The 24,109-nt window shown below is 45.7% G+C and overlaps 1 protein-coding gene across 1 annotated transcript in view; it reads left to right on the top strand.

The window, feature by feature from the left end:
- Positions 1-24,109, top strand: part of LOC107115000 (actin filament-associated protein 1) — a gene marked incomplete at its 3' end in the record, with an annotated part of 27,467 nt that extends 3,358 nt beyond the window's left edge. The window contains exons 2-6 of the mRNA XM_015416608.1: positions 2,363-2,460; positions 8,461-8,569; positions 10,387-10,598; positions 13,492-13,671; positions 24,017-24,109. Coding sequence (XP_015272094.1) covers positions 2,363-2,460; positions 8,461-8,569; positions 10,387-10,598; positions 13,492-13,671; positions 24,017-24,109 — 692 coding nt within the window. The remainder of the gene's footprint in view (positions 1-2,362; positions 2,461-8,460; positions 8,570-10,386; positions 10,599-13,491; positions 13,672-24,016) is intronic.

Below are 24,109 nucleotides of genomic sequence, written 5' to 3'. Positions count from 1 at the left end.
GACCCCTGGATTTGGGTGCCTTCAGATCATATCCTGCATCTCAGCTTGCAAGGACAGAAGGGACTGCAGGAAATCCACAAACTTTCATTTCGGAGAGAGGTCCCTGTGTTGCCTCCTCCCTCAAAGAATATGGCTACTTCCGGGAGCCTTCAAGCCCACTGTTACATTTGCAGCCATCACGCCAATTTCCATCGTCATCGCCAATGTTCCCTCTAAGCTGTGGAGTCTTGTGAGCAAAAATGCTGATTTGTGAGCGACCGGCATTCAAGTTGTGAGCGGGCAGTTTGGCTACTGCGTAAATTAGTTTGCTCTGGAGCCCCCCTTCCTGAGCTAAGACAAAAATGTGTGAGCCGGAGGCTAAAAAACTGTGAGCCAGCTCACACTAGCTCAGCTTAGAGGGAACACTGGTCATCGCTGACGTCTTTGCATGCCTAGCAACTAACACACATTAAGGAGAAGCTGCCATTGTGCCTGTAAAGTCATCACTCTTGGGGATAGATTTGCAATAATAAGCATCATTGTCTTCTTGCTTTTGCTGTGGAGCACATGAGAAGTAGTATCATGTAGTGGTCTTTATTAGAGTTAGGAATCTCCACAGGTACAAGACTCATAAGAACATAAGAACATAAGACATGACAATGTTGGATCAGGCCAAAGGCCCATCCAGTCAAACACTCTGTGTCACACAGTGGCCAGAAATACCAGGTGCCCTCAGGAGGACCACCAGTGGGGCCAGGACATTAGAAGCCCTCCCACTGTTGACCCCCCAAGCACCAGACTCAGATTATTGGGGAGCGTTTTTGCCAGAGGCTTTTGCATTCAAGCCTGCGCACTGCCCAAGAGTAGGGATGGGCCTGCACCGAACCACAAAGCAAAATTCATCACAAATTTTGCCCTGTTCGTGGTTCACAAACTGAAGTTCGTAACAGGTCCATTGTCATGAATTTCCACAAACCTTTAAAGCAGTTCTTGGTGGTTCATGGATAGAGCAGAAACTTTGTTTCATTGTGTGTGTGTATGGGCTTAAACTAAAGGGACTGCACACGAAAACACGAAACAGCTGGGCTGTAGGAAACAGGCTGCTCCCCGCCGCTCAGCTGTTTTGTGGCTTTCGCAGGCAACAGAAAGCAGGTGTTTAAAGGACCCCCTGCTTCCTGCTTCACACCCTGCTTCACACCCTTCCAAATTGGAATTCTGACAGTTAGGGTTAGTTTAGTTTAGTTTAGTTTAGTTTCTTGTGCAGTCCCTTTAGTTTAAAGGGACTGCACAAGAAACCCTAACTGTCAGGATTCCAATTTGGAAGGGTGTGAAGCAGGGTTGCGTGCTGGCCTCCTTACTATTTAATCTTTACATCAACAACATAGTTGGGAAACTTTTAGGGCCTCACTTTACTCCCCCTTCATTGGGCCATCAATAAAATTCAATTCTGTTATATGCTGATGACATGGTCTTAATTTCTCTCACGGAAATTGGTCTGAAGAGGCTCCTGTACCAACTAGGGACCTATTGTAAAGAAGAAGCTCTCACTATTAATTTTGCTAAGACTAAGCTCATGGTTTTTAGGAACAGGGCAAAGGTCTCTTGGAGTATTCTTGGAAATCCAATTAAACAATACAATTCATTTAAATACCTTGGCATTACTTTTAGAGAGACTCTAAACTGGTTCGCCCATGTTGCAGTGGTCAGAGTGTAAGTACTAAGACTGGTTGGATCTATCCTGAGCTTTTACTACTCCAAGGGAGGTCGCCTTATAAACCTTGTTCTGAAACTATACAAGAGTAAAGTTATACCCCATCTCTTGTATGGAGTCAAAGTATGGGTACTTGACCATCTTGGGTACATACAAGTGCTTAGAACTTCCTTTGACATAATATTTGATATTATTTTAGACTTAAGCTTTAGAAAATAAGTAGAGGAAATTAGTTTCAAAAGGGGGAAATTGCAATCTGGGTCTGTTACTCATATCTCAGTGTTTCTAAGTCCCTGATGATAAAGCGTTGGCCATGATCCAGAGCACCCGACTATACACAGTGGCTTTTCTCTTTCATTGGTGCACCCCCACCCGGTGATAAGCTTCCACCCAAGATTGAGAGACGCTCTGGAGCGGCACCACAAGCTGTGGCCCACAACCCAGGGTGCACAAGCTTTTCGAAATCCCAGCCTTTCTCGCCAGCTTCTGAGCACCAGAAGCCTTGTATTGATTGCAAGTAATTTATTTAATATTTCTGTTTTCAGAATTTTGAAAAATTCAAAGGTGGTGGGGCTTGTGAGCTGATGCTACGGAGAACACCTTTTCTGTTGAGTGTTCTCTAGGTTAAATTACTTTGTTTCATTGTGTGTGTGTGTGGGCTTTTTTTTCAAGGTTTTGAAGTAAAAGAAAATGTCCAGAAACAAGAGGTGGCCAATATCTTGCCTGCCCCTCCGCAGATGCCTCTTCCAGAGATTCCTCAGCAATGGCTGGTGAGTGGCTCCCAACTATGAGCCAAGATCTCTTTCTCCACTTTTGGAAAACCACTTAGCCAGTTTGTTTCTTTAACTATGTAACCTGCCCCATCGAAAAGACTGAAAGACATAACATTTAAATTGCACAGTGTGCTTTTAAAGTACTACTGAAATCATACTCGGAGCTGCGGTGGCTCAAGTGGTTAAGACGCTGAACTGCAGGCTGTGGAAGATCGGTAGTTCAGCAGTCCGAGTTGCCGCATGATGGAGTGAGCTCCCGTCTCTGGTCCCAGCTCCTGCCAACCTAGCAGTTCGAAAGCGAGAAATTGCAAGTAGATAAATAGGGACCACTTCGGTGGGAAGGTGACAGCGTTCCGTGCGCCTTGGTGTTTAGTCATGCCAGCCACATGACCACGGAAACGTCTTCGGACAGCGCTGGCTCTTCGGCTTTGAAACGGAGATGAGCACCGCAACCCTAGAGTTGGATTTGACTGGCTTTCGAGCAAGGGAACCTTTACCTTTTTAAAAATCATACTCGTGATTTCCCAGCTTTTCAGTATCCAAAAACAAAGCCAGAAAATAAAATGCATCAAATACAAATATGTAAACATTAAAATCTGATGGGTACTGAATTGTGATGCCCGTGTCCTCATACAGGAGCTATCTTCATACCCTTTTGTTTCACTTTTGCAATTTCAGTCTAAAATTTCTTTAAGATATAACTCAGAACAAAGATCCGTGAATGGCTGCTGTTTCTCTACCTGAATACTAGATAGTGCCATTCCTTTCCCCACAAAAGCCTGCTCGTTATATTATGTGCCATATTTTTTTCTTCCATGTTTTATTTGATATAATGAATTGACAATTCCACTCTAATGGGCCACATGCCAGGTCCACATTCATGCTTAACTAGACCTGAAGTGAAACGTTGAATGATCTCCTACTTAATGCTTGGGTGTTCTTTGAATATTTTATATCTGTATTTTATTATACTCAACGATATTTGGTTCCAGTGCCTGATTTTTTGTGGCATTTGATGTTGGATGTGTAGTAGCCAGGGGTCATTTCCTGCAGGAGCAGAGCCCCGGCAGTAAAGAGCCAAGGGGGCGGGCACATGCAACAAGCCCCACCCCCTGCTCCCAGCAGCCCTCAGTCAGAGCAAGAAGCAATCAGGTAAGTTGCAGAGCTCCCCCCGGTCCAAAACAGTCCAGTGGCACCTTTAAGACCAAGTTTTATTGAGGTAGAAGCTCTTCTTCCTCTGCGAGGACAGATCTGCACGCCCCCCCCCCCAATAGCTAGCAATCCAAAACAGTCGAGTGGATCCTGAGCAGTGGGCGTTGCCTTCTGACACACTTCCGGTGATGTCAGAGGGTGTGGCATATGCAAATAATTTATGCCAATGAGTTATGCAAATGAGCTCCTGCACCTCTTTTTCTACGAAATGACCCCTGGTAGTAGCCTGTGGTGTTTGACAGTGACGTTGATGCATCATCATTATTTTCAGATGTTGTACCTTCAGTTAACACTTTGCACATTAATATAGGTCAAGGAACCTCTGGGTTTCTGCTTATTGCAGAGAAGTCTGCAACGTGTTCTTGGGTGTGTTGTAGTCCTGAGACCTGCTGATCCCTTTTGTGAACTGAGAACACATCTGACCTCCCCTGTGTCTTTGAGGGGTTCTTTCCGTTGAGAAGCCCTTGATAAGCTTCCAAAGAAACTGAAATCCTCCAGAAAACAGTGTGAAAATACCCTGGCATATCGTATGGGTATTGGCAAACCTGCAGTAGTATCTAATATTAGGTAGTAGTTGATAACTGACAAATAATGATTTAATAAAATCTTCCCAGGATGTTCATAGATGCCATGATAATTAATATTTCAAAGCTGGTAACTTAAAATTCGATCTCGGAAGCTTACAGGAATTCAAACCTCAAGATATGCCAGTGAGTCTAAAGCATTTGAGTTTGGGGGTTAAAAATCTGCATTAAATTTTGCTTTAAAATGTCTCATTTGGAAATTAGAAAGATGTGAAATTTGAATGGTTGCAAGTTAAAATCTTGTCTTCTTAAATTGCCTAACAAAATAACCTCTAGAGATATTGGAATACTGCATCCTTTTATGTTATTTATATTTAGGGAGATTGCCAAAAATACGGTTTTTCACACTGCCATCATAATTGGATGAAGTCTGTATTTTCTTTATCTCCAATGTCAGCCTAATTCTTTGAATGCTGTAATGCCTCTGAGAAATCAGTCATTTTTAGTAGACTTCAGTAGATTTTATCCATGGTAGCAATGCTGTTAAAGCACCTGAATGACAATATATTTGGGGTCCTCCTTCATCTTTCAAAGGTATTTTGCTGGATAAGCTTCCTGTACCATCTTGGATCACACCAAATGGTTTGCTGGCCCACAAATCCTGCTGATTGGGATATGTGTAGTTAATGTTTATGACAAACATTGTATGTCTCTGCAGAAACACAGCAACAGGAAGAAAGCCAGCTTTTCACAATTATATGTATATATTACTCTGGAAGAGTCTCTTTGGAACTGGTGAAGTTATTTACACATGAATGGTGTGATCTAACCAAAGTCAAGTGCAGTTTACTTTACAAATGTCGTTAACAAAATAAACAAATCTCGTGAAGCTACATTATCTTGGAATGCTGCATTCCTGGGCCTAAAAATTGATTTCCAAAAGACATGGTCTCCTCTAGATGCTCTTCTCTTAAGTGAAAATAATTAATGCACTTATTCATGATAATAATACCCCAGATGCTGCAAAACCAATTTCTTAAAGCTGGCAGGGTTCGCTTCCGGTTCTGAGCATTTGTAGCCGAGGTTAAATGGCTTGGAAGCAGTTCAGTGTCACATATACAGATATTACAAGACAGACTTTTAATCTGTCTGTTCCTGAAACTTTGTTATTCTCCAGATGACAAATAATTTGCTTAAACTCACCAGGGCTGCTGTGAAACTAGTCTGCCTTCTGCTGGCACAATTTAAGGGTTTAAAGAGCCTCGTGTTTTACCCAAAATAAAGCAAAAAAAATCTCGTGGCACCTTAAAGACTAACGACATTTATTCCAGTATAAGCTTTTTGCGAGTCGATGCGCCCTTCATCAGATTCATAAGAATATATATCCATTAGGTTGATGCTTTTATATTCACAGCCACTTCTTTTGGAAGAGATAGTCCACGTGGATGGGAGGCGGGGGAGGAAAGAGGTTACAAACAGAGGGCCCTTTAAAACCAGATCTTTTTAAAAAGAGCAGTCAGTTTGCCAGGCCTGTCGCTACAGTTGGGCATCTTGGGGCTGGGCCCCCCTGACTTGCTGCCCAGGCCTCCTGACTTTTTGCCACTGCCGCCGAGTAGCTCACAGCCTCCCCACTATCAACAGCAGGAGTGCTAGCCGAAAAATGAGCGGGCGCCAGCAGAAGGGAAGCGTGCACGCCTGCAGTGGCTCTCCCTGCCCGCCACTCAGCCGTGGTGAGGCCCGAGGCAGGCTCGCTGGGCTGGGTAGGTGGCTGGCTGGCCAGCCGGCAATGACCGCCCTTCCTCCCTCCCTGCGTGGCAGGCGAGGCAATGAAGTGAGGCCAGGCGGGTGGTTGAGGACCCCGGAGGGCTTACCCTGCATGAGGCTGGCGCGGTGATGGGGACGGAGATGGGGTGCAGTTGGGCTCTGGGGAGGGTAGTCGGGGGGGGGACGCTGCTCTTCCTTCCCTTCATGGCATTTGGAGCTCCGTTTCAGGCTGTATGGTGAGGGGTGGCTCAACACTTCACTATGTCTCTCCATTGGCGGCTTGCATGAGAGATTGGGGACTTCTATGGGGCACTCTCAGGTGTGGGAGGGGGTGTGGGGCAGTGTTCCCTCTAAGCTGAGTTAGTGTGAGCTAGCTCACAGTTTTTTAGCCTCTGTCTCAGCGATTTTTGTCTTCGCTCAGGAAGGATGGGCTCCAGAGCAGACTTATGCAGTAGCCAAATCGCTCGCTCACAACTTTAATGCCCATAGCTCACAAAGTAGAAATTTTGCTCACAGGACTCCACAACTTAGAGGGAACATTGGTGTGGGGGTACCCCCCTGACTTATTTAAAGGCCCCCCAAAATAAAAACAAATCTTGGATACGGGCTTGTGGTTGACTCAGAGTAGTTGAGTGGCACCCACAACAATAACAACATAAGCAAAAGAGGATTTAACATAAAATGTCTGCCAAGATAAGCAGATCATGCAGTAGGAGTTCACAGGCGGTTATGCAGGGTGTAAGCATTTATAAGTGAGTGAGGAGTCCCAAGTTCCTTTTAAGAAGTGGTGTGTGTTGGGGGGGGGCGGCGAATAAGTCTTGAAGTTGTTAATGAATTCTAGTGCAGCAGTTTAACACTGGGATCTTCCTTTGAAGTTCTAAGAATAGTCACTTTTAGATCAGCAACAGAATGCCTGGAAGGTTACCCACTGGTTTCTGAATATTGTGTTTTGTTTTGTTTTTTAAATGTCTGGTTGCGTCCATTAATTCAAACTGGACTTGTTTGTCCAGTATAGAGGTAGACAGACCTTGTTGACACATGAGGGCATATGTTGTATTTGAGGATGAGCAAGTGAATGAGCCAGAGACAAAGTTGGGGTTTAGGTTTGTTGTTGGTTCTGGTTCTTGATCTTGTGCCTGGTGGGTGGTCCATTGTTGTATGGGAGAATTTGTTTTACCCTATTCAGTAACCAGTCACCCTTTCTGAATGGACTGATGACGCTTTGGCCATGATCACACGGGCAGTTTGGCCCGACACAGCCGCTCCTCCCCTCCGGGTCAAATGGGCGCAGTCAGATAGCCACATCTGTCAGGCGTTCACCAGCAATACTTATCCCGTCACAGGAACGACTTGGAGCCGAGTTAAAAAGGCACCACATCACAAGTGGTGTTTTCGGTTCCCCGCAGAGTCATTGCGTGTGGCCGGATGTCTGAACCTGGGGGGGAGGCACACGCAGAACGGATTTGGCAGTCTGAACCTGCAGATCCGTTCTGCCACTAGGGAGGGTTTTTTCTTTTCAAAAATTGCCTATATGCTCATGTGCACGCATGCGCAGTTATGCGTGCACATGAATTTTGAGATTTTTGGGGGGGCGCCCGCTCCGTGGCTGAGGCGCTGCAATAATGTGGATGCTTTACCACAGGATGTCTCCATGGGTAACCTGCAGCAGGGTCTGCTGTGTGGCTGATATGCCCCTCAACCCTTTCAACCAGTTCAATTAGAGGCGGCACTACATCTTGCCAAGCCACCAGTGTGGCAACGTCCTTTCACTGGTTCTTTCCTTGAAACCTTTTCCCAACTCCATTCCTCCTTTTCTGTGGCTTGAACTCTAGGTGTAAATTTAGCTGCATTGGGTTGATGCTCCAGGGCATTCAATGAAGTGAACGCTGACTTTATTAATGCTTATGCTGGAATAAATTTAGTTCATCTGGGTGCAACTGGACTAGTGTGTAATTTAAGCTGGAGGATGCGTTGTTGTCCGTTACAGTAACACAAGCAGGCACTGAAGAGTTAACTTCCCTTTAAGGTCAAGATAAAGGTTTCCCTTGCTCAAAAGCCAGTCAAGTCCGACTCTAGGGTTGCGGTGCTCATCTCCATTTCAAAGCCAAAGAGCCAGCGCTGCCCGAAGACGTTTCCGTGGTCATGTGGCCGGCATGACTAGACACCAAGGCGCACGGAATGCTGTGACCTTCCCACCGAAGTGGTACCTCTTTATCTACTTGCAATGTCTTGCTTTCGAACTGCTAGGTTGGCAGGAGCTGGAACGAGAGACGGGAGCTCACTCCGTCATGCGGCACACTCGGGTCTCGAACTGCTGAACTACCGACCTTCCACAGCCTGCAGTTCAGCGTCTTAACCACTTGAGCCACCGCAGCTCCTCAAACTTCCCTCTAGGGTTCCCTAAAACAAGACCTGAATGCAGAATAAACAGTATTTCTCATTATGCATTTTCTTTTTGGCTGTCATGTTTCATTGCTCCCCACCCCCTTGTACTTAGCCACCAGATAGCGGGCCTCCACCATTACCTTCCTCGTCCCTTCCGGAGGGTTACTATGAGGAGGCCGTGCCCCTCAGTCCGGGAAAGGCGCCTGAGTACATCACATCCAGTAAGTAAAACATATGTTATCGGAGTGCAAATAAAGCTGACTTTGATGGCTCTTCCAGTACAGCTGGGAAACCAAAAGTTTAAATCTTTGGTTCAGTTATTTCTTCGGGCCTGTCTTGGTCTTATCAACTTGACTCTGTCATGCATTTGTGGTTGGTCATAAGCCAATGTTCCCTCTAAGCTGTGGAGTCCTGTGAGCAAAAATTCTACTTTGCGAGCTACAGGCATTAAAGTTGTGAGTGAGAGATTTGGCTACTGCATACATTAGTTTGCTCTGGAGCCATCCTTTCTGAGCTAAGACAAAAATGTGTGAGCCGGAGGCTAAAAAACGATGAGCTAGCTCACAGTAACTCAGCTTAGAGGGAACACTGGTCATACCGGAACATGGAATGCTTACAAAATGAAAAATGAAGATCGCTCTTGGTGGGAATGGTGATACATTTCTGCCCATTGAAAAGGGAAAGGGCCGTTCTGTTGCTTCAATAACATTGGCTGATCCATTCTAAACACATGTACAGTGTGGTTGAAATTAGTAAGACTAAGGATGTGACCCTGTGCACATGTGCTTTGGAATTAAGTCTCATGGGATGAACTAAAGGATTTAATCCTCAAAAAATATGCCCAAGTTTGGGTTGTAAGGTTGGGTGATCAAATTTTGGAAAAATTTGCCTTATCCTAGACATATAACACCTGTTGATGTATAGAGTGGTTATGGTATGTTCCATAGTTCCAAGCAAAGCAGTTTCCTGCACAGCTTGTGGGCAGATACAATCAGGAGTGAGGCCGGCCGGCCACCTAAGCATTTGAACGGACACTTTTTCGAAGTAACTGGGGTTTATGTTTAGGCCACAGTGGCTTTGTGGTTTTTGCTGATAGCTTCAGTTGTTATTTCTGACCGCAGGATTGCATTAGATTATTTGTAGTATAAAAATGTGCTGCAGTACTTGTAAAACTGTATGATACACTTTTATAATGAACCAACAGAGGTTTTTTTTTTTAAAAAAAAATTATTAATAAACATTAACAGATAGATACAAAAACAAACAATAGTAACAGCAGAAACAACATGACCAACCTATGAACCAGAAGAACGGGGTTAAATTCAGCTAAAATACTAAATAACCTTTGTGTCTACATACATGCATTCGACCTAACACCTCTCACCTGTATTGTCTAAGCACAACATTTATGAGCTAGACTGGACACCGTAAGAGAGTTATATAAGAATGACATTGAATTCTATCCACTATAAGAGACCCTGACAACCCTATGAGTTAATGCAATTGATCAGTAAGTCTGCTGGTATTAATTAGGAAATAATTCCTTTGTTTCCAGTGGACATAGGATCACTTAGAACATATATTGGGGAGGAACTGTAGCTCAGGGGTAGAGCATCTTCTTGGCGTACAGGAACCAGGCAGTGAGGTGGTGGCATTGAGTTCTATCCACTATAAGAGACCCTGACAACCCTATGAGTTAATGCAATTGATCAGTCAGTCTGCTGGTATTAATTAGGAAATAATTCCTTTGTTTCCAGTGGACATAGGATCACTTAGAACATATATTGGGGAGGGAGCATTGCTCAGGGGTAGAGCATCTTCTTGGCATACAGGAACCAGGCAGTGAGGTGATGTGAAAGACCTGTGGCAGAGACCTTAGAGAGCCACTGTCAATACTGACCTTGGTGGATTAGTGGTCTGCTGCACTAAAAGGCAACTTCGATGTGTGATCATTTTGTTCCAAATAATTTTTTTGGGGGGGTGGGGTGCTCGAAGTCCTAGTATCTTAATGCGACCTTTTGCCTTGTCTTGCCTCAAGATTATGATTCCGATGCTATGAGCAGCTCTTACGAATCTTACGATGAAGAGGATGAGGATGGGAAAGGGAAGAAGATGCGACACCAGTGGCCTTCCGAGGAAGCATCTATGGACCTCGTAAAGGATGCTAAAATCTGTGCCTTCCTTCTAAGAAAGAAACGATTTGGACAGTGGACTAAACTGCTGTGTGTGATCAAAGACAACAAACTCCTGGTAACTGCTGTTTTTTGCTCCTTTTTTGTGATAATGTTGTTTGTAACCTAATCGGGCCCAGATCTGCATTCGGAAAACCACTTGTCGAGGTTGAGTCACTGGCCTGTCTTGCTGAATTGCTGCGGTTTGGCTGGGTCAGTTTGCTTCTGGTCGTGAACGGTATGCGCTGAGGGTTCAAGCACAGGAATCTTTGTAATGTGCTGAAGTGCTCTTTCAACCTTTCTGCAATTCCTGGTTCCTTTTGTGCTGGGTCGTAGGCTTCAATCAGCATCTGTTGGACCGTTGGAAATGGTTGCTCTTGCTGCTCTTCTGGTGACAAGTGCACCCCCTCCTTCACAGAGGCACTAACATTTGGCTGTGAGCGGATGTCACTGGAGGGCATATGAAGCCAGTGGTTCATTGGTCCAGTCAACAGAAAGAATATTTGAAATGACTGAGGATGTCAGTTCAGCAACCCATTCCCCCAAAGAAAAGCTCAGTTTAGACTGCGGTCACATGCGCCAGTTGAAGCGGAGGGGAAGCGAGGCTATTCCCTCCGGAGGGAATTTGACACGCAGTTGCGAGATCTAGAGATGTGAAGGCTCCAAAAAAACCCAGGAAAATTCGGGGAAAAACCCGGGTTTTTCCCGGGTTTTTCCTGAAGCCTTTTTGTTTTTTTCCAAAAAATTGAAAAAAGAAAAGAAAGAAAAAAATTGATTATGGAACGTTTTATTTTAACATGATGAATAAAATATTTTAAGACAAGGTGTTCCCATATTTTCCAAATCATTTCTAAAATATATACGTATGGTAACAGTTTGATCTAATTTCTGTGCACTGAGGACAAGCAAGTCCTAGGTTACCAACTGAACTCTCCAGTGCAAGAACAAGATGCATTTCTTTCTTTAGGAGGTGCGATTGTCAGAAGAAAATAAAAAAGTGTCAGTTTTGTTTTTGCATGTGGGTGGGTATTCTGTTTGTAATAATTGTTTGGATATACTCTATTTTTAATATGCTAGTTGTGATAATTTAATGCCAAGTAAAAACGTCCATAGTCATATTTTATGTTCCTAAAGTAACAGAATGACTTTCAATCTGGAAAAGACAAAAGAAATGCTAATGTAGCATTTTTTTCCCAATTTTCCCGAAAAATTTCCGTTTCCCCCCGGAAAAAAACAGGGAAAAAAAGGGTTTTTTTCCGAGCTTCAAAATTTCCGGAAATTTTACATCTCTAGCGAGACCACACCTCCCTTTGTAGCTGTGGGTGCAGCCCATCACTGTGTGATCAGGTGCAACTGCGAGCGATTCGGGGTTTCCCCCCCAGTTAGTTTCCCATGCACATAAATGAGGAATCGCACCTCCGCACTGAGGGCCCCCTATGGAATATGCGATGATGCGCATACTGCAAAAGGGGGGGGGAACAGCACCAAGCTGGGATGGCCTGATCAGACCATCCCGACGGCTTGAGAGCATGCTTGAGCGATCAGACAGGGGAAAGTCCATCCATGGTCCGTTGGAACCCGTTAGAGCTGGAATTTCCCTAGTGTCTTTTAACTCCACTTCTGCGGTGGAGCAGTACAGGTTGCCGACAACTGCGGGACGCTTCCCAGATGTTGAGAGCCAGTTTGGTGTAGTGGTTAAGTGCGCGGACTCTAATCCGGGAGAACTGGGTTTGATTCCCCACTCCTCCACTTGCACTATCTCTGTTGTGGGGAAGGGAAGGGAAAGGAGTTTGTAAGCTGCTCTGAGACTCCGAGTGAAGGGCGGGGTATAAATCCAATCTCTTCTTCTTCACCAAACATGCCAGTTTGTTGTAGTGGCTAAGTGCGCGGACTCTAATCTGGGAGACCCGGGTTTGATTCCCCACTCCTCCACTCGCACCTGCTGGACGACCTTGGGCAAGCCGTAGTTCTGATAAGAGCTGTCCTTGAAAAAGAGCAGTTTCTGTCAGAAGGGAAAGGAGTTTTTAAGCCGCTCTGAGACTCCCTTGGGTAGTGAAGGGCGGGGTATAAATCCAATCTCTTCTTCTTCTTGATGTCTGATCACTCCCTTTAGATCCGTCAGGCATTCGCACCTATGTCGGATCTAAAGGCACGTGCGATTGCAGCTTTTAGGGTGGTTTTTTGCTATTGCTCTGAAGGTACTGCGCATGGGAAGAGGTAGTTTTTCTTTGGGGGCAGCGTGGATGCTAAAAAACATGGCAGCTCAGAATGGAAGTGTGTTCGGATACGTTCATCCTTTTCCTCTTTCCAGCGGCCCCCCCCATGATTGCTGAAAGAGGAAGCAGCTGTGAAACGCAATGTTCTTACCAAATCGTACCCCCCCCCCCAGATTTGCCTCAGCTTTATAATTTACAGCGTAATGGGGTTAGAACTCACCAGAAAGTAACATTAAGGTGGGCCGCTGGAAGCTGGATGTTCAAAACGGCCCTGGGACTTTGTCATTTTCGTTCTGTCTGAAGCGCCACGGGAAATAGCTACAGCAAGTTACACGAGTCTGCAGTGTGGGCTTTCCCCAAGCAGTCCCTCACCCCACCTCTTTGAATAAATGATGGCCGCCGCTCATTTGCTCTGCAAGATATTATGTGGGAAACAGATGTCATGTGCCAAAAACCTAAAACTCTTCCCTGAAGTCATTGAAAGATAAGCTTCCCACCAGCTTTGGTTTCTGTGTGGATAAATTGGTGTCCTGTGTTATTAATTCATTGTGAAGTCTGCAGTCTCCATTTTTCATTGTTGTTATTTTGAAACACCGTCATATCGTCTCACAGTTTTATCAGCACTGACACACCAGTGAATTTTTGATCTCTAGAAGGCCCATGATCGGGGATACGAGTGGGTTTTGTTTGTTTAAAACCGGAATGACTGATTTTTCTTCAAGGTTCTCAGGGTATTCTCTGCCTTTCCCCCTGTAGTGCTATAAAAGTTCCAAGGATCAGCAGCCTCAGATGGAACTGTTGTTGAATGGCTGCAGTATTACCTATATCCCCAAGGACAGCAAAAAGAAGAAGCATGAGCTGAAAATCACTCATCAAGGGCAGGATGCTCTGGTTCTGGCGGTACAAAGCAAGGAACAGGCCGACCAGTGGCTGAAGGTATGCCCTGCCATTCTAATGGGTGCCCTTTCTTGGCATTCTTGCTACCAGCGGCGGGGTGGGTTGGCAGGAGACAATGATTTTTTTAAAAAAGAAATCTTAAATTTTGAGAACTTGCGTGGTTTTTGATCACTGTCCCCAAAATCATAGGAAGGGTTTAGTAATTTAGCCCTCTAACCAAGCCCAGCCAGACAGCCAGTTTGGCGTCGTGGTTAAGTGCGCGGACTCGAATCTGGGAGAACTGGGTTTGATTCCCCACTCCTCCACTTGCACCTGGCTGGATGACCTTGGGCAAGCCGTAGTTCTGTCAGAGCTGTGCTCTCAAGGGCAGTTCTCGGGAGAGCTCTCTCAGCCCCACCTACCTCTCAGGGTGTCTGTTGTGGGGAGGGGAAGGGAAAGGAGTTTGTAAGCCGCTCTGAGACTCCGAGTGAAGGGCGGGGTATAAATCCAATCTCCCTCTTTTCCCATCTTTCCCACTGACTTTTCTTTTTCCAGCTTTACTCCCCCCCTCCCCATTTTCAGCTCTTTTTACTGAAGAAAAACATATTTCTTTATAAAGCAAAAGGTAAAATTATTTCTATTTCAGTAAATGTAAATAAATAAAGTGGAGCTGCGGTGGCTCAAGTGGTTAAGACGCTGAACTGCAGGCTGTGGAAGGTCAGTAGTTCAGCAGTTCGAGACCCGAGTGTGCCGCATGACGGAGTGAGCTCCCGTCTCTAGTTCCAGCTCCTGCCAACCTAGCAGTTCGAAAGCAAGAAATTGCAAGTAGATAAATAGGTACCGCTTCGGTGGGAAGGTAACAGCGTTCCGTGCACCTTGGTGTTTAGTCATGCCGGCCACATGATCACGGAAACATCTTCGGACAGCGCTGGCTCTTCGGCTTTGAAACGGAGATGAGCCCCGCAACCCTAGAGTCGGATTCGACTGGCTTTCGAGCAAGGGAACCTTTACCTTTTAAATGTAAATACAGTGGATTTAGCCCAGCCAGTTAACATCTGCCTTACCAAGCCCTGCCCTCTGTGTCTCCACCATCAGAGGAGATGGGGGTGGCAGCCAGAGACGGGGTTTTTTCTGTATTGGCCCCTCGCTTGTGGAATGCCCTTCTTCTCGAGGCTCACGGGGTGCCTACACTGCTTTCTTTTAGGTGCCAGACCAAAACAATTCTGTTCACCAGTGTTCCCTCTAAGCTGAGTTAGTGTGAGCTAGCTCACAGTTTTTTAGTCTCCGGCTCACACATTTTTGTCTCCGCTCATGAAGGAGGGCTCCAGAGCAAACTAATTTGTGCAGGAGCCAAAATGCTCACTCATAACTCTAATGCCAGCAGCTCACAAAGTAGAATTGTTGCTCACAAGACTCCACAGCTTAGAGGGAGCACTGCTGTTCACCCATGTTTTTAAGTAGGGGAGGTTATCTTACCGGGTTTTTAATGGTCTGCTCTGTTTTATGGATAGATTTGATGTAGCATATTTCTTGTCTAGTACACTTCAGAAGACAGCGGAAGACCGGAAGGCCTGGCGTGATCTGGTCCATGGGTTCGCGAAGAGTCGGACTCGACTGTGCGACTGAACAACAACAACAACACTTTATTAAATTTTGAGGGTATACAGGGGTAGGGGAAGAAAGGGAAACGAAAGTAATATGTCTCCTGCCTATAAATGTTCTCCACATATCATTTCACACTACAAAAAGATAGACTGAAATTTTAAAAGTTCATAAAGGCTTCTTCATATTACATTGTCAAAAAGTTCATATCTTTATGTCTCTTTCTTATCCAATCGTAAAAAGGAGTCCATAGTCCAACAAAACCTTATTTATTTATTTATTTATTTATTTCCTTCGATTTATATATCGCTCACCCCCTAAGGGCTCTGAGCGGTTTACATTAGACTTTGAAATCATTCCTTACCTAAGGCCACACATACATACATACAATGGGGGGTGACAAACCTAACAGGCACCGTTTTTCTCGTGGGGTCATTGCTGTTATGATCTTTTCTCGGGAGGTCTTTCTTAGTCCGGCGATGTCTTTCTGGCGCTGGCGCTTCCGTTTGCCCTTTTAACATCAAAGTCAATTTGTCCATTTCCGCATTTTCCATAGTCTTCATTATTAGGTCTTGTTCAGTGGGTATTGTTGGAAGTTTCCAAAAAGTTGCGAATAAGATTTCAGCTGCTGTTACTACATGAATTATACAGTATCTTTGTGTGAATTATACAGTATCTCATGGCTTGTGCTTTTTTAATGTCTTGTGTTACTGTGGTTTTTAATCATGAGCCACCTCGAGTGGGACTCTGAAGAGGCAGCACAGACATGTCCTAAATAAATAAATCGAGTCCTTGCGCCGGGGCCCTGCTAATCTCTGTTATCGTTCCAATTTTAGTATATGTGCTGCTGAAGCGAGCACAATAAATCGATTCTCATTGAAAGCCGCGGAGACTTCACGGCAGCTAATCTGTCCCATTCCTTTAATGGGACTTAGGCGCAATTAATTTCAGCTACGTGAGGACCAGTATGTTGCAGAAGGGTACAGTGCTATTGTTTGGGAGCCAGAATAACTAAGACTGCTAAATAATCCACCTTCAATCCACTTTCAGTGCACTTTCAAATTGGATTTTGGCGGTCATTGCTGTTATGATCTTTTCTCGGGAGGTCTTTCTTAGTCCGGCGATGTCTTTCTGGCGCTGGCGCTTCCGTTTGCCCTTTTAACATCAAAGTCCATTTGTCCATTTCCGCATTTTCCATAGTCTTCATTATTAGGTCTTGTTCAGAGGGTATTGTTGGAAGTTTCCAAAAAGTTGCGAATAAGATTTCAGCTGCTGTTACTACATGAATTATACAGTATCTTTGATGCTGCATATTTCTCATGGCTTGTGCTTTTTTAATGTCTTGTGTTACTGTGGTTTTTAATCATGAGCCACCTCGAGTGGGACTCTGAAGAGGCAGCACAGACATGTCCTAAATAAATAAATCGAGTCCTTGCGCAGGGGCCCTGCTAATCTCTGTATCGTTCCAATTTTAGTATATGTGCTGCTGAAGCGAGCACAATAAATCGATTCCCATTGAAAGCCGCGGAGACTTCACGGCAGCTAATCTGTCCCATTCCTTCTAATGGGACTTAGGCGCAATTAATTTCAGCTACGTGAGGACCAGTATGTTGCAGAATGGTACAGTGCTATTGTTTGGGAGCCAGAATAACTAAGACTGCTAAATAATCCACCTTCAATCCACTTTCAGTGCACTTTCAAATTGGATTTTGGCCGTTCACACAGTAATATCCAGTTGGAAAGTGGATTATTTAGTTTGTGCGATCGCAGCCTAAGAGTCTATAACTGAAAAGATTAAAGGCGCTTCATACATCTGTATGGAACCAGGAGTACCCACTGGCTTTATATGTTTATATTTGTTGCATTTTTTAATCATGTCCTTCCTCCAAGAAGCTCCGAAGGGTCCAAATCGTGCCTGCCCCTCTACGTGTCCCTCTGTTTCCTTCTTGGAACTTGTCTGTAGTCTTTGCAGAATTCGTTGGAAAGCCATTTGAGACTTGCCTTGTTCAAAATCCTCTTTTCTTTTGGTGCCCTTCCTTTAGCTAGGAGAGCAAATAAATCCCAAGATTAGCCTGTTCTTAAAGAGACTACCTATATCTAAGGCTGAACTGACTTCCACCCTAAGGTCATCTCTGGCCGCTGTCTTAACTAGACCTTAAGTTCTCTCCACCCTCTCCTCAGAGCTTAAGGATGAGGAAGAGAAAGTGTTCCACATATTGGATGGGTTCAGAGCTATAGACTTTTACTTAGACTGAGCCAGGCATTTCAGGAAAGAGGCAGAACTGTTCCTTGCCTTTCCTTTGAACCACCTTGGGAGCACGGCCTCACTGGAGAGAGGCAAGATTGCAAGCATCTCTCGTGCCTTACTGCAGTCGAAGACTATTCAGCGGGATCAGGCTTCTCTTGGAACCGGTCCAACGTGAGGTGCTACATCTTAGTCTTGAGGACCAACGTTTGCATGGGGTGCCTTCTCAAGGAGCTACTAAACCTGTCTCCGGGTTAACAAACGTTGTGGTCTCTCTGGAAGACTGCACTGAGAGGACGTCAGGTTCTCCATAATTGTCCAGGACTGGCAGCTCTGTTCCCACACTCACCTTGTGAGTGTTTGGTGTCGTGGTGAAGTGCACAGACTCTAATCTGGGAGAACCGGGTTTGATTCCCCACTCCTCCACAGCTGCTGGGTGACCTTGGGCTAGTCATAGTTCTGTCAGAGCTGTTCTCTCAAGGACAGTTCTGGAAAGAGCTCTCTCAGCTATTTTTGGGCAGGAACGCACAGGAACAGAGTTCTGGCTGGCTCCCAAGTTGGCCACACCCAGCAGGAACTTATTAGCATAATAGGCCACACCCAACAGCAGGAACTCATTAGGATTGGCTACATTAGGGGTGTGTGGCCTAACATGCAAAGGAGTTCCTGCTACAAAAAAGGCCCTGGGTTTTGACAACAAACAAGGTAAACAGAATAAGAAGCAAAAGGTGGGTGTGGCTGGATGAGCACACTTCTGGTAACATGGGGATGTGTGGCCTAATAGGCTAATGAGCTGTGCTGTCAGGGGTGTGGCCTAATATGCTAATGGGTTTCTGCTGTTGGGTGTGGCCTGTTATGCTAATGAGTTCCTGCTGGGCTTTTTCTACAAAAAAAGCCCTGCTCAGCCCCACCTACCTCACAGGGTGTCTGTTGTAAGCCGCTCTGAGACTCCGTGTGAAGGGCGGGGGTATAGATCCAACCTCCTCCTCCCCCCCCTTCTTCTGTGGGGGAGTGGTGCCCAGCCCCGTTGCCTCCAGCCTGGATCCTGGAGTGGCAGCAGCAAGAAACACTGGTGGGGAACTGCTGGGAGGAGGCTGGAATGGCAGCGCAGCTCAGGAACACAGCGGAGGCGAAGGCAGCAGGGCAGGCAAGCTCTGCTCAGCTGCTGTGCGACCCACCAGAAGCTGCCTGGTGCAGGACACAGCGGTGAAGGCAGCAGGGGGTCCACTGAAGATAGCAGTGGCAGGGGAGAGCTTGGCACAGGGGCAGCCAACCTGCTGGAAGACAGGCAGGCAAGCAAGGACAGCCTCCAGCCTGTGGCCAACGATGGGGACTCTCAGGAGTTGGGAGCCTCAACAGAGCCAGGGGGAGACAGGGGGGACCTGGCCTAGTAGCTGGTGGACCAACCACAGCCCGCCTGGCCCAAAGCACACTTCCGGGAGGGAGGGAAGGTGGGCACAGCTTCCCTAGGCTTGTTCAGGCAGGAAGCAAGACTAGTTGTAGATTTTCCGGGCTGTGCGGCCGTGGTCTTGGCATTGTAGTCCCTGACGTTTCGCCAGCAGCTGTGACTGGCATCCTCAGAGGTATAACACAGAAAGACTGAGTACTCTCGATGTCAAGGTGAGAAGAAAAATGGTAGGCAGGTAATTTATATCTACTCAGGAAGGTGGGGTAGGGCTGCGTCATTATCTTGTAGGAGTTCCCCAGGCTGTGACATGCTAACGGAGGAGCTTTCCTGAGGAGGTTCTTTTGCATATGGATTGGCTGTTGAAATTCGAATCTTATCTGTAGTGCTGTTGTAAGATGTAGAGCGTTATCCAGGGCAGGAAATCATGCCCTATTTATCCTTAAACTCTCTTCTTTCCCGTTGAAGTTGTGCTTATGTTTATGAATTTCAGTGGCTTCCCTGTGTAATCTGACATGGGAATTGGATGTGTTGTCCAGCCTTTCAGTTTCTTGGAATAAGATACTGTGTCCTGTTTGAGTTAGGCTATGTTCACAGTTCATTGAGTTAGGCTGAACATAGCAAGACTCTTTGGGGATAGGTGGATGGGTGGGGCGAGAAGGGTGGGCACCATGTGGGCTCTGGCTCCTGTCAAGAAGTCAGGTCCCGCTTCTGGGCCCAGGGGATTGGGAGAGTTTGGGGAGGCCCCTCTCCCGGGAAACCCTCTAAGAGGCAGGCCAGGGAGGAGCTGAGGAGGACGAGCCAGGCCATTCCTCAATTCGTAGGGGAGAGAACAGTGACAGTTGGAAGAGGTGGAACTGGGCGCGAAATAGCCCCCCTCTTGCTGGCAACTGAGGCTCTTCGAAAGCCTTGTGAGGAAAAAAGGGACACTGAAGAATCAGACAGTAATGTTTCCCGCACCGTCTCCTCGGAATATCTTGGTGGATTGCTGTGAAGTCTCGGAGCAGTCGCGAAGGAACTGAGGAATGTGGTTTCACTTTACCATTCAGATCATACATTCATTTCTTGGGAGAAGTGGGTCTCAGAAGATCCTTTCGGCCTTCGTCAGTCCAAACCAGCACCTTGAATCCGCCTAGAAGATAAAACTGAGCCAGTTGTTGCCAGGGATAAGGAGGCCTGGATCCTTTCCTCCTGTGGTGATGAAATCGGCCTTTTGAAAAGAGTGCATGACTTTACGGCTACAGCTTCCCCGATCGTTGCCAAATTCCTCCTCGTGACCTCTGTCTGACTTCCATAACCATCCTGCCAGGCCAAAACTAATTACCATTGCGGTATGAGCAGAGGCTGAAAATATGAGCGGTTTTGTCAGGGTCATCAAAGAGGCAGGAATAGAAATGGAGCATTCAGCTGCAGTCTTAAGAAGATTTTCACTAAACTGAAGCACGGCTTTTGGAGGAATATTTTGAACAGTCCTTACACATATAATATAGTTTTGAGTCAAACATTTATATTACTTTTCTTTTTCAGTTTATAATAATCTAAATGAAATGAAGATTTGTTGTAACTAAGCTAGTGAGGATCTCCTTTCTTGGGTTTTTAGTTAGTAGTGGGTTCTTTGCTTTATCCTGTATATGTAGTCCCCCTTCCCTTTTTTTCTGTAGTAGTTTTGTAGTCTTACAAAAAATAATAAAAAATCCCCTCCGGGGGCTCAAAAACAAACAAACATATAATATAGTTTTTAAAGTGACCTGTTGTGTTCTCTGACATACAAAATTTTATTTCTGCTTTTACCTCTTAACCCACCCTCCCCCCAAAGGTACACATTCTTTTTTACAGGATCTGGTTGAGGTGGGAGGCAGAAACAGAAAGGAGAAAGTTGCTAAATGTGCCCAACCCTGCTGAAAAGTCCATCAGCTTGTATTCCTGTGAAACAGAGGACAAAATCGATGCACCAGGAATCGGCGTTATTTTATAATCAAAAAGCCAAACGGTCTCAGAATTCAGAGCTAGAGATCGACAGAGAGCCCATATAAACAAAGCACACTTGCATAACTGCACATATATTATGGGTAATGGACACGCTGGTCAATCTACAAGGTCTCTGCAGTCCTGAACACTAGCTGTTGCCTTTATTAGGAAGTGGCATGCATGAGACCTCACAGTAAGACATGGGGGAATTTCACATTATCCAGTTTCACCTGGTTTCAAGCCGGTAATGATCCGTTTTGAAGTGAACCGGTATAGGGCTGCCATTTCACACATGGCTTTCCCCTTCCGGTAAAGAGCTGGATCTGAACTGGTTTGCCATTTCAGACTGCACCACTTTTTCCCGCTTTCCCCCCGCCGTTTTTCGCCCCTGCGGGCAATCTCCCCAGCTTTTTTTTAAAAAAATGTTCGCTTTAGAGCGCTATAGTGCTATAGCAGTATAACAAAACACTCCATGCATTCCAATGAGATTGATATAATGCCATTCCGTTATAACGCTATAACGCTATAAAGCAATCGTTTTTTTAAAAAGCCGGAGATCGCCCGCGCAGGTGAAAAACGGCGGGGAAAAGCGCATTGGAACCGGGAGAGGAAACGGAGGAGTACTTGGAAGCGGTTGACAGGTAAAACGCTTCAGCCCCGTTTCCTAAACGGAACAGAAGCGATTGTGTATGAAATTACAAATATATTCCAGAAGGGAACTGGTTCTCAAACAGTTCTGTCTGAAATGACAGACCAGAAACTGTTTGGGAACCGTTCCTCTTCTGGAATATATCGCCTGTCTGAATTTCCTCATGAATACACGCAGGAGCGTTCTGTGTGTTTGTTTTAGCAAACTGGCATAAAACTTTGCATGGTTCACACGAATTCCTGGTATCCGCTCAGCTCTCCCCATTTCCCTTTCTTTAAGGCCACCTCTGTGAAACTCTAGTCACATAAAAATCTTTGCCTGCTCTTCTCTTTGCCGACTGGTTCTTCTGCGCCTCCAATGTACCTTAACATGGAGATACTATTTTCTTTTGAAAAGAGCCATATGAGGTTCCCGTACTGTGCTGCATTTGGCGCTAGAGCTGCTGGAGCAGACCGCTGCCCATCCACCATCTGACTGCCCTGCTAAAGCAAGTGGAAAGGGCTGGCTGGGGAGGGGAGGGGAGGATGTGGAGCTTGTTATTTAGAAAGACGCACCAGATCAGAGTTTTGTTCAGAGTTTCAGGGGTGCCTGATCTTACAGTGCGTGAATGGGAATGTCCCGCGTCTCCTCTCTGACCGTTGATTTCATTCTGTTTTGCTTTTGTTTGTTCCTCTCGGGCTTCTCCGTCCTTTGGAACGGCCACGTGCCATTTGAAAAGGACAGAGTTCTTCAGTGTCTGTCTCAATAGGGACATGGAGGGGGAAGATCTTTGGGCCTCTTTAGGGCGAATTCTCCCCAGACCAAGGGAGCCCTAATTGGGATCATGTGCAGCCAGACGGAGCCAGCTGGTCTCTCAGTGCATCCTCCAGAGATCAGTTCAGGGGGAAAGAAACAGATGGCTCACAAAAACAGCCTTTCTGGTTTTACCACCAGATTTCCTCCCATGTGCTTTTAGAAAGATTTTATTAAAAGTATACTAGGTGCCTGGGATGTTCATACTAAACTGTAATATTCCAGTTTGGGCTTCCTCATAAAAAGAAGGAAGTCGGAGGCCTAGGTTTTCTGCCAGGAAAACCTGTGTAGGATCCATGATGAGTTGCTTGTGGCCTTGAGTTTCACTTGATTTCGCGGTGGGTTGCTGCCTCCTCTCCAACACGACGTTGATCCGCAGGGGAAATTAAAATGCTGGGGAAATTAAGTGCAGTCTGGGTAGTATTGGGAACAGAAATCTGCGTGAGTCTAGTGTGCATTAGCCACATTATTCTTGGCTTAATTCAGCTCTACAAATATCTTGTTACATTTTTTTACGAGCCCATCTACTCTATATACGTGTTTGTTTGTATCGGATTTTATTATGTTGTTGTTCACTCTCGTGGAACCTGTGCCATCTCACATGGGTTCCTGGGCACGCGCAGGCCTGCCACAGAGAGATTTTGAAGCTCAAGAACTCTAGGTGGCATGCCTCCCCCCCTCCCACTATGGTGCTTTCCCAAAGCTCCCTTCCTTCCATTCTTTCTGTGCCACCATGAAGAGAGGTTTTGCCTTTTGAGGCTCTGTGTGAGGAATATTGTGGCCTTCCAGTCTCTTCTGCCTTTGGCGGACCACATTTGCTGCAAAAGTGAACTCAGGGCTACCTGAATTCAGAGTTACCTTCAAATAACGTGGCCCAGAAAGCTCTCTGTAATAAATGCACATCTTGTAGGGTGAAAATCCCCCATACAGGTGATGACAACTTGTGTCTCTTTTGCTTCAGTGAAAAGCGTGATGTCTCGAGGTGTGCAGGCAGTTAGCTCCTAAACTGAGATATGACAGAGCATCGTGTTTGAAAGTCGCTTTATGGGGAAAAGTTTTGTCCAGCTCTGCTTCCAATAATTGTCCGAGTATGTCACCAAGTCTGAATCCAGAGAGGCAGAGCCAGTCCTCTTCAGTTCCACAGATCCACAGATCCAGGACCAGTTTCAGAGCCCTCAGCGCTGAAATCCAATCTCCTCCTCCTCCTCCTCCTGTGCTGTTGCTTCATCTTCTGGAGTGCACTTGTCTCTAGGCATTTAGGATTAAATTGAAGAGCCAGGTTTACAGGCCAGAGCCTGGCTTCTTTCTCTTTAGGAATGCACCGTATGTTTTCCCCATATGGAGTGCCTTAACCATTCCCCATAGATTTGTGATTTTAAATTTGGATTAAAATTGCTTATCTTCCTAGGTCTTCATGATAGAGAAACACACTCTGGCCCTCTTATACAAACATTTCTTTACTCAGCAGCAGAGTCGCGTGCATCTTAGGCTTGGACCTGGCTATTCTAGCTTAACTCTTTCACCTCCTAACATTGTGGTTCCTTTAGGTCATGCATCAAGATGGGAAATCTGAACTGGTGGCCATCCCATAGGCAGGTTTCTGACTTTGTACTGTAAGGAATTTCCGTTTTCAAGAGAGCAGCTGCTCATAAGGCTGATTTCTTATACGTTCTCCTCTAGTGCCATGTACATAGCTTTAAACAAAATAATGTAATTTATTTCTCCCCCCCCCATTTATTTATAGGTAATAAAGGAAGTTTGCAACAACTGTGTTGGAGGTACAGATTCAGATGGACTGTCATCTAATTCTCCTATACACAAGACTGAACTAGAAAAG

Source organism: Gekko japonicus, unplaced genomic scaffold (assembly GCF_001447785.1).
Source record: "Gekko japonicus isolate JY-2015 unplaced genomic scaffold, Gekko_japonicus_V1.1 scaffold4361, whole genome shotgun sequence".
Classification (NCBI taxonomy): Eukaryota; Metazoa; Chordata; class Lepidosauria; order Squamata; family Gekkonidae; genus Gekko; species Gekko japonicus.
This window is presented reverse-complemented; position numbering and strand designations above follow the sequence as displayed.